The 10,369-nt window shown below is 42.2% G+C and overlaps 1 protein-coding gene across 1 annotated transcript in view; it reads left to right on the top strand.

Annotated features, from left to right (window-relative positions):
* The first annotated feature begins 321 nt into the window (after positions 1 to 321).
* Positions 322 to 10,369, top strand: part of UBL3 (ubiquitin like 3) — a 68,394-nt gene continuing 58,346 nt past the window's right edge. Inside the window, exon 1 of the mRNA XM_043576070.1 lies at positions 322 to 1,465. Coding sequence (XP_043432005.1) covers positions 1,439 to 1,465 — 27 coding nt within the window. The 5' untranslated portion in view covers positions 322 to 1,438. The remainder of the gene's footprint in view (positions 1,466 to 10,369) is intronic.

The following is a 10,369-nucleotide window of genomic DNA, read 5'->3' as shown; positions in this document are numbered from 1 at the left end:
ACCGTATTTTTAGTCTGTGCGTCTATTGTGCTTGAGGGGATTTCTCTGTGCAGAATTATTTTCTCCAAATAATTCGCACGCTCACAGCACTCCTGGTAGCAGGTATCACCTAACTCCTAGAGGGCAGCTGAGCTAAAGCGAGCTTTCCTTTCCTAGCAACTGTTGCTAGGAGGGGCGTGGCTTCGGAGTCCCGAGAGGCCGCCTTAGGCCGCCCCCCCCCCCCCGCACCGCCCGCCGGCGTAGACTACATTTCCCATGATGCTCGAGGGTGGTCTCCGTAGTGACGCACGGGGTGTCCGCGGAGCGGTGGGAGGGAGGGGGGGGCGGGGAAGAAAGGAAGGCGGGGGCGGTGGCGGCGGCTGCGAGGAGGGGCCGTGCTCTCCCCGTGTCCCCGACTTGCGCTCAGGCGGCTGCCGCCGCCGCCGCCATGTTGGCTTGAGAGGCGATGACAGGAGGCGGCTGCGGCGTTTGAGACTGAAAAGTGGAGGAGGTGGAGGAGGAGAGACAAAGCTCCGAGAGGAAACCATTCCCGGGCTGAGGAGAGGGAGGACCCGGCCTCTTCCGGGGACCAGCCGAAGTCGGCGTCGGAGGGGAGGGGAAGGCGGCGACGGGGGGTGGCGGAGGCAGGAGAGGAGCGCCGAGAAGCCGGAGACGATGCGCCCCGAGACCCGCCGCTGCCCGGAGGCGCCCGCGGCCTGAGCCCCGAGGGGCCGTGGGGTCTCCCGCCCGGCCCGAGCTCCCCGCGCCCGCACCTCCCTCCCCGCGCTCGCCGCCGCGGGCTTTCGCTTCGGCCCCCAACTAGTTAAATGCCCTTGAGCGCGGGTTTCCGCGGCCCGGCTCTCAGCCCCGGCAGCGCGAGTTGAGCCGTTTCCCCGAGCCGACCGCCGGCGCCGGTTCCTGCGCGGCCGCCACTCACTGCTCCCGCGTCCATGTGTAGCCACATAGTTATCTGCGTACATCCACGCCGGGGCATTTTCCTCCTGCTTAATGAGGACTTGACTCGGGAGCAAGTGTGAATCACCGCCGGGCTGGGAAAGGAGGAAGGCGGATTTAACCCCCTCCCACCCCGCTCCATGTCCGTGTGTCACTCGGCTCGGTCTACCTGGCGCGGCCGGTCCTGGAGCTGCTGCTGCTGCTGCTGACGACGACGACGACGACGACGACGACGGCGGCGGGGGCTGCTGCTGTCCGCCCGGGAGTTCCCTCCGGCTCCGGCCACCCAGTTCCTGGGGATTGTTCCTCTTCGCTCGGAACCTCGGCCAGGCCGGCACTGTGACTCCGAAATAACTTATTTTTTGGAAAGCACATCACGAACCGATCGAGATCGTTAAGGTTGATTGCTGTAGCTTGAAGACTTCTGCTCTTTTTTGTTTGTTGTAATTAATTCTCCCCCCCCTCCCCCCCCCGGTAAACATCTGGGTGTATATCAAACGGCAAGATGTCCAGTAATGTCCCGGCGGATATGGTAAGTGAAGGCTAAGTTACGACACTGATTTAATTGCGGTTTCCAATCTTATTTAATCAGAAAGGATGCAGGCGTGGGGTGAAGGTCTGCGGGGGACTGTTGAAACGCCACGGTGCTGGGAGATTTGGAGAAGTTGGAGGTTCACGGTGTCCCCGTCTTAGGAAGTAACCGCTTTTAATACGGCTTTTCTCATTTGGTTGTGTTTTCTGAATCATTTAAGACGACGGAGAAGTAGGGAAGATGTGGCAGTGTAGCTTGAAGTGGAGAAAATCTCCCCCCTGTCTGTTAGAAGCCTTTGAACACTTGATCTTAGAGCTTCTGAAAACGTCAGTGACAGTGGGCAGAGCTGAGGACGGGCGTCCTTACTAGATACAGAGGTAGACAGGAAAACGGGAATCTTGTTCGATGACACGGACGGGATCATTAATGCAGTAGATACAAACTTGATGTTTTCAAGCGCAGGGACGTGTAGGTCTGCAAGAAAAAGTCTACTAGAATTCGCTGGGAGCTTTTCAGTATTGTCTGGGTGAACAAGTACGGCAACAGAAATGTTAAGATGTTTTGGAATTTTTACAGATCTAGACTGACCGCATATTGGTGCTTCTTACGGATTTTCAGGACTTTCAGTAGCAAATATTTACTCGCATTACATCATTGGACTTTTCAAAGCTAATAAAACAAATTATTGAGCCTTGATCCTTGAATTTTGAGAACTTGAAACAAAAAGTCCTCTTGCTTATTGATGCTTTTCTTTGTGTTTCTAAAGGTTCACGTTTGTTAATACTGTGAGTGTGTTGGCTAACAGTAACCGTGCAGGCTTACAGTGCTGGGAGGGGGTGGGTTTGTGCGAACTGAAATTACACTTCGCCGTCTTAGGGGCGAACATAATGCAATTAACAGGAAGATGAATGAGCTTGTTTATGAAAGAATTGAAGTTAACATAACATTAACATTTGAGTGGATTTGTGTATTCCAGTGAAAAACAAAATTGAACTTTGCTGGTTAAATTTTAAAATGTCAGATGTTTCTATAGGATCGAAGCTCATTTACAGACTCAAAAAAACCACCCACCTAAATGGCTGTAAATGGCATCTTTGACCTTTGTTTAAAGCCATTTTGCTTACGTTTGATTTGCCATTTAACGCGCTATTTTAATGTATAGGAACCACAATGTTCTGTCTCTTGTGTGGGCACACAGCAACTTACACTCTCTTTCCTGAGTCTTAAAACTCGTGCATCGTCCCTTTAGTTTTCCTTTCCCTCCTGGTGTGCACACCCCAGAATGGTCTCCTGCCTGCCCCATTAATGGTAGCTGGATATGGTTTCCTCCACTCCACTCTCGAAGTTGCCTAGATAGGTCTCTGGACTGAGCTGGAAAGTGCTATTTGCCCTGTTAGTTGAGTGGTTTTTGGGCTCATCACCCCCAGCAAAGATTGGTTCTCTAAAGCCTCCATTTTATATCAGTGCAAGGTATGTCCACTCTAAGTACTGTTCATTCTGCCACAGAAATTGTAATGAAATAGATTTGTGTCATTAAAACAGTGCCACTACTTTCTTTAGGCCCAGTGCTGAAGACAAGCGGAATGTGCGTAGCATCAGTTTCAAATTGAAATGATTTGGGGAATACGGTTTCCAAGTCAGAGAGAGAGAAGGTTCGGAAGCTAATGCTCGGATCAGGGGGACGGGAACTAGTGGCAAGGTTTTACTAATAGGTGCAGTTATAAAATGTAACTATTTCTGTTTTAGACTGTATTTTAAGGCCTTGATTCGGTGGTGCTTTGAGATCCCTTGATTAAAGGTGATAGGCAAGGGCAAAGCAGTATTATGTAATAAACATATAATGCCCTGATGATGCTGTTTCAGAGTGTGCCTAATCTACACCTCAGATTAGATTGTTCTGAGTATTTTTCATGTCTAGTTTTGAAGTTGCTCAACTTGTTGGAAGTCTTGAGGCTTTTTTCCTATGTCACAACCTCTTAAACCTTCATTTGCTGTTACTTCCTTAACATTGCATTTTTGCTTAAAAAGTGCCTTCATTAGGTACGTGCCTAGAATTCTCAGCTTTTTGAAACGTAACATGACAAATACTGGTTAGAGGTTGTTGATTACAATGTTTTGTATTTGTTAAACTCTTCGTATCAATAACTGATAGTTTGCGTTTACTTTCAGAACAGTTTTACCACTTCGAATCCTACCCTCCCCCACCGCTTTCCACAGTCTGACCTTTTTTTTGGCAGCATAAACTCCCAACTGATCAGGATACGTACGAATACATACATTTTTGCTAGGTGCAGTAAAATTTTCGAGTTTCTAAGTGGTGACAGCTAGTATGTGCCGTGTAGAAACAAATGTTACGCTTTTACATGTTAATGATGCTTGTCTGTCGTAAAGGAGAATTCGTAGTTGGGAGATGAGGTGGGGCAGTGAAATTATAACCTCTATCATGTTTTCATTAAAGATAATTCATTCTTGAACTACAGTAATTGCTAAATCAATTGATGTTTTTGATAAAGTCTTTATATGACAACGATTGTGACTGACTTTAAAATAGGTTTTTTAGCATCGTTTTTTGTTTTATAAATATAACTCACATTTCAAATTTCTTTCGAAACATTCAATAAATTTTTGTGTTTACCATAAGGAGTCTCTTTTTTTATAATCCGAATTTAGCAAATCCATCTTTTTTGGAGGGGGAGTGGCACCCCTAGTGAATGGATTTGTAAAATTTACAGTTGGTACTTTAGCAATTAACATTCTGTAAATGTGATCTATAAATAAGTGTATTTACATAAAATACTGGTTTTTCTTTTGCTAAGAGTGATTGGGTTTGACCTAAGAGATTTACTAACATTCTAGTGTAATAACTTATTTGTGAAAAAAAGTCTAAAAATATCTGAACAGAATATCATTGTAATGCATTGTGTTTAAATGATTCATTTCCTTTATGTTTGTTTTCCCAGCCCAAATCATAATTCATGATGGGGCAGTATTCATTGTTAATAATTGTAGGATGGATTATGTTAATGAGTTTAGGTTTTTCTGAAAGAGGATATTTACTCTTTCTGTTAATAGTAAGGCCTAAGGCTGGGTAGATAAGGTGATGATTTTGTTTTCTGGACTGGGAAAGCTATCAAGAAATAAATTACTGTATTTATGAAAGTATTATATAAAACATTTGAGCTGCTATTTAAGAGCTTTGGACTAAAATTATATTTTATGATATCTACAAAATTGAAAGCCCTACTTAAGAAAGAAATTGGCCGTGTGAGGATAACAGCAAAGCAATTTTGGTATTTGAAACATTTTTCGGTGATGAAACTCTTGGAGAAAAGCTCTATCTTTTTAAGCTGTTCATGTGGAAATTGTAACAGATAGAACAACTTTTAGTCTGAGGTTAAATAAGATCATGATAATTTGAGTTTTTTCAGTGCTTAAGGACTATTTTTATTGTAACGCATCTCTTCCATTTGTGGAGAAATGTGGGAGCCCTCTGGTGGACAGGAAATTACCAAAATGAATTTGCTTTCAAAGTGAACTTCTCTCACTTTTCCAAGTTGAAGTACAATGACCGACGTAGAGTCTACCAGGGGAAGATGTCATGCTAGAAAAAGGCCCAGGGAACAGAACATTTTTAACTTCGGAAAAAGAGGATGTAGTACCTCACATGTTCTCCTTACCTACAGCTCCTTTTCATTTTTCTTTCTCTTGCTGGAAGTCTCCTTTCAAGTACTAAGTGGAGAGGTTTTATGAAGCTAAAGGGTGGATAGATAAGTACGTTTATATATAGAAGTATGTGACCTGAGGAACAGCTTGAAGAATGTATCTCCAGTGGAATGTTCTTCTAAAATGGTTTGCCTCGAATGTGTCTTGCATTCGGTGTTCTGGATGAGACACTTACTGTTAAGAAAACAAAAGACAATTTACCTCAGCTTTGAATGCCTTTTCCTTTCTAGCTCTGAATCCTCCTCCGGCTCATGTTCCTCTCCTGTGAAAATGGCTTTTAGTTCATTTCTAGCCCTCAAGTGTGAAACCTCTTGTGTCAGTGCGTTTGCGAGTCGTCTTCTACGATGGCAATTATATAGATATGTCTTATTTCTGATTTTTGAAACAGAATAGATATTTAAGAACAAATGAGTGAATTTTCTTGACTCATGGAGCATTATTTTCTTTGTTACTTATAGAAAAAGTAAATATTGTTCCATACCACTGCTAATTGTGCTGTTAAATATGAAGTGTAGGATGTCGTCTCTTACTACTTTGAATATGAAAAATGTATTTTTAATATTAAGGCTTGAAATGATTTTAAATTAGTGGTTGCCTAATAATGGCTCTAGTTTTCATAGTAAGGAACAGTGAAAGTATTTTAGGAGAGCGAAATGTATGCTTCTTAAATATGTTCTTTAAGAATTCCACTCATTCTGGGAGAAGAAATTGAAAGTGATTGTAGAATATATGGTAACTGGAAACACTGGGGAGTAAGTCATTCTAAATCAGTAAATTTTCTGAGTACATGAAGGCTCTTTTGGAAATAGTTCAATCTAACGAGTTGGATTACTGTCCTGTTTACTTAAGCATAATACACTACACATAATTTAACTTATTTTTGGTGATCTAGAGTCATCATTTGAATAATATCGATTGGGTTCAATGAGCCTTCCTTGTTGAATGCTTCTGTGTGTAACGTATCATTATTCTATAAGCTACAATTTCACACCCTGAACACCTAATATAGATTGTGAAGCTTTATGCCCCTTCGCTGTGTCAGTAATTTACAAAGTGACATGAGGCAAGTCAGTTGAGATGTGAGAATAATAATATTAGAATTTGTATTGGTTAATTTTATGCTCCAAAAAGGGGGAGGCATTGAGGTTTTGTATTAATACATGGATTGTCTCTGAGGCTTTTCTAGGCCCACATTCAGATGGTTACAATGAGTGTGGTTTGCTGCGGGAACTTATGGGAGTTGTGTAATGTAGAAGCCAACAGCATGAGTTCTCTCAAAAGTTTTGTGGTGTTTCTGTGGTATGTTACATAGTTACTTTAAACAATGCCTTTTAAAAGACTATGACTTTGAATTGAGATGGGGAGCAGAGGCTCACTGTCCCAAGTATTTAAAAGGGTTGCAAAAAAAAAAAAAAAAAAAAAAGGAGTTGTAGAACTTAAACCTGAATTACACATTTTATTATAGATGCTGATTTTTTCCATGGTGATAAGAAGCTATCAGTATTATGCTACCTAGCAGATATTTTTGAGAAAACAAACAGTAAGTTGTCTCTACAAGGCAAGATTGACATTTTAATCATTAAGTGAGAAAGTATCTGCTTTTCACAAGAAACTAATGTTATGGAGAGAGCGTTTTGAAAACATGGTTAGACATTTCCAGTCTGTTGAAAAATCTTACAGAGAGTTTCGGTGGACTTTGGACCCATTTGTTAGAACCTAAAAAGCAACACGTTTTACTCAGCTTGCAAAAATATCTGACGTCAGGAAAAAGAAAATGTTCATAACATTGACATCTGGTAACTGACTTTAAATTTTTCTTTTCCTTTTTTACTTCTTTGAGTTTGTTTTGAGAGAGAAAGTGAGCAGGGGAGGGGCAGAGAGAGGGACAGAGAGAATCTCAAGCAGACTCCACGCTGTCAGCACAGATCCTGATGTCAGGCTCAAACTCACGAATAGTGATATCGTGACCTTTTTGTTTGTTTGTTTTAATTTTAATTTTTTTATTTTTTAAAATTTACATCCAAATTAGCATGTAGTGCAACAATGATTTCAGGAGTAGATTCCTTAGTGCCCCTTAGTGACATCATGACCTGAACCAAAACCAGGAGCTGGATGCTTAACCCACTAAGCCACCCAGGTGCCCCCAGTAACTGACTTTTAATAAAAACTTGTGCGGGGGTGCCTGGGTGGCTCAGTCAGTTGAGTGTTCAGCTCTTGATTTCGGTTCAGGCCATGACCCCAGGGTCCTGGGATCAAGCCCTGTGAGGGGCTCTGCGCGTGGGGCCTGCTTGGGATTTTCTCTCTCCCTCTGTCATCCTGCGCCTCCCCCTCCCCCCCCAACACCCCACTTGCTGCGTACATGCTCTCTTTCTCTGTAAAATTAAAACAACAACAACCAACTTGTGCATATTTGGTGATAGAAAAGTGATACAGTTTAGTAAACCAGTAAGTGACCTATTTTTCCATAAAGATCTATGCATCTTTGTGAACTAAGTTTTTCAGTTAGGATTTATAGCAGTGCTTTTTTTAAAGTTTGTTTTTATTTATTTTCATAGAGATATGGAGAGCAAGTGGGGAATGGGCAGAGAGAGAGGGAGATAGAATCCCAAGCAAGCTCCATGCTGTCAGTGCAGAGCCCAATGCAGGGCCTGATCCCATGAACCCTGAGATCATGATCTGAGCCGAGATCATGATCTGAGCCGAAATCAAGAGCCAGACTCTTAACCAAGGCGCCCCTGATTTATAACAGTTCTTAAATCGTCAAAATACATTGAACTTTACAAATTGAGAAGGCAAGATTTCAAAAAAAATTTTTTTTAATGCTTATTTATTTTTGAGACAGAGAGAGACCGAGTGTGAGTAGGGGAGGGGCAGAGAGAGAGGGAGACACAGAATGCAAAGTAGGCTCCAGACTCTCAGCACTGAGCCCGATGCGGGGATCTGAGCCAAAGTTGGACGCTTAACTGACTGAGCCACCCAGGCCCCAGGAAAGCAAGACTTTTAAAAAGGCATGTTAACAGTGCTGTCACTTAAAATGTTAAAGTAATAGCATTTTTAGTGATTGCAAGATTAAAACAAATTAATATTTAACATGGTTAATAGTTAAAATTGAAAACAATATTTTAATCTTTTAATTTGTTTTGGTATTTGTTTTATAATGCACATAAAATATGATTTGTAAATGAAGATACATATATTGGAGGTATATGCGCAAGCATTTTAGAGCTGGGATGTTCAGTCAAAAGAATTTAGAACCATTGCATAAGATGACTGCAGATTTCTGAGCTTTTTGAGTTACTGTGTTTGATATTTATAGTTTTTTTGTCCCCTGCCTTGTTGAGCAGTTATATTTTTCTTTGGTCAGTATGCTTACCTCTCTCTCTCTTCTGACCATTTACAGTTGCTGATTGTTATTTGCTATGGATGTGGAAGACAGATTTTCAAAGTTTATTAAAGTATGTTAAAAATATCAAATGGTGTCCAAGTAGGATTTTCAGGAGTTGCCCTATAGCAAAGTGCATGATCTTTATTTCATGGACTTGATCATGTCTATTCTGGTTGCTTAGAGTTCTGTTCACTTGAGGGGCTCATTTTCTGATCTTAACTGTGTTTTGCAGAGATGTAGATTCTTGATAGTGAAAGGTACATGATTAAAACAATAAAATTACACGTACAGCTTTATTTTGAGCCGAGAGCAAGGAGTAGGTAGTCTTTGCTGTGTGCTCGCTACACCAGGCAGCTGCTTGGCATTTTATATATCGTGTTACATGATAACATTTCCTTTAAGTGACCCTGGGTAAATAGAGTTGGTTTATAGGGAAAGAAGCTGCTACTGCCTACCAGGGTAAGACCACCAGGAATGCATCTGGAGTGAAACAAATTAGGTTAATGACGTGCTGCAGCAAGGAAGGGCGCCTGCCCGAGGAACCATGCCAAGCCTCAGTGACAGGAAATGGGAGAGGTTTGGGGTAGGGTTTGGGTCGTGTTGCATGATTCTAATGAGGAGCCGGGGGAAGTACAGACTAGCTCTGGATTGTATACCCTCAGCCACGAAGTGCAGGTGGGTTAGTAATCTCTCAGTGATCTCTCAGCTGTCTTTGTTTAGGAGGCAGGAGAAATAAAGGGGCTGGGGCAGATGTTAGTCATTTTGGAACTGTGGTGTGGCCGTGGGAGAAGTTTTGTTGCCTATTGGTCTTCTCTTGGCCTTGCTGTGTCTTGTCCAGACATCACAGGGTGATTATCAGCAGAGCTGCTTTTTACTTTCTCACAGTCGAGGTTTAGAGAGGGTAAGGAGGTCGTAGAGCCGGTAAAAAGTAGACTGGGATAGGAATTTGGGTCTGATGGTAACAGTGATAAGTGAGCTAAGTAAGCCCTTTCCCCCTCCTGTACCTGCTAAATCCCTCAAGCACATTCTCCAAAGCAGAATACCTTAGATTCCTTACCAACACCTCACTGCTGGCGTTCACTGCTGGTTGGTCTGAGATAGCGTGGTAAGGTAGAGCTGACACCTGTTTTATAGATCTTGGCAAAATACCGTATAACCTCTGGGTTGGAATGATTGTAATGAGCGTGGATTCTTTTATTAGTTGCTAGAATTAAAGGGAGTTTTCTTTAAACTTGTTGGAGCTTTGAGTCTCCAACAAGTTGGAGCTTTGAGAATATACAGATTATACAGTAGAATTTTTTCCTATAAACTCACCACTTTGAATATAGAAACTATTATTGCTTTATGTATCTAACGCAGATTTTTAATGGATTCAGTGCTTTCAGAGTATTTTGGTTTTGTCTTTGTACTGTAGATACTTTTGTGTTGCAGGTTTTCTTTTTTTTTTTTTTTTCATTTTTTTTTTTTTTAAACGTTTATTTATTTTTGAGACAGAGAGAGAGCATGAACGGGGGAGGGTCAGAGAGAGGGAGACACAGAATCTGAAACAGGCTCCAGGCTCTGAGCTGTCAGCACAGAGCCCGACGCGGGGCTTGAACTCACTGACTGTGAGATCATGACCTGAGCCGAAGTCGGCCGCTTAACCGACTGAGCCACCCAGGCGCCCCTGTGTTGCAGGTTTTCTATTGATTGGTTCAAATCCAGGAGCATTTTTTGTGGTCTGTATAAAATATATATGTGGGCAATTTTCTATGACTAGATTCTGAGAAGAAACTGTTCTTCCTGCTGTTGAAAAT

This window comes from Prionailurus bengalensis, chromosome A1 (genome assembly GCF_016509475.1).
Source record: "Prionailurus bengalensis isolate Pbe53 chromosome A1, Fcat_Pben_1.1_paternal_pri, whole genome shotgun sequence".
In the NCBI taxonomy this organism is placed as follows: Eukaryota; Metazoa; Chordata; class Mammalia; order Carnivora; family Felidae; genus Prionailurus; species Prionailurus bengalensis.
This window is presented reverse-complemented; position numbering and strand designations above follow the sequence as displayed.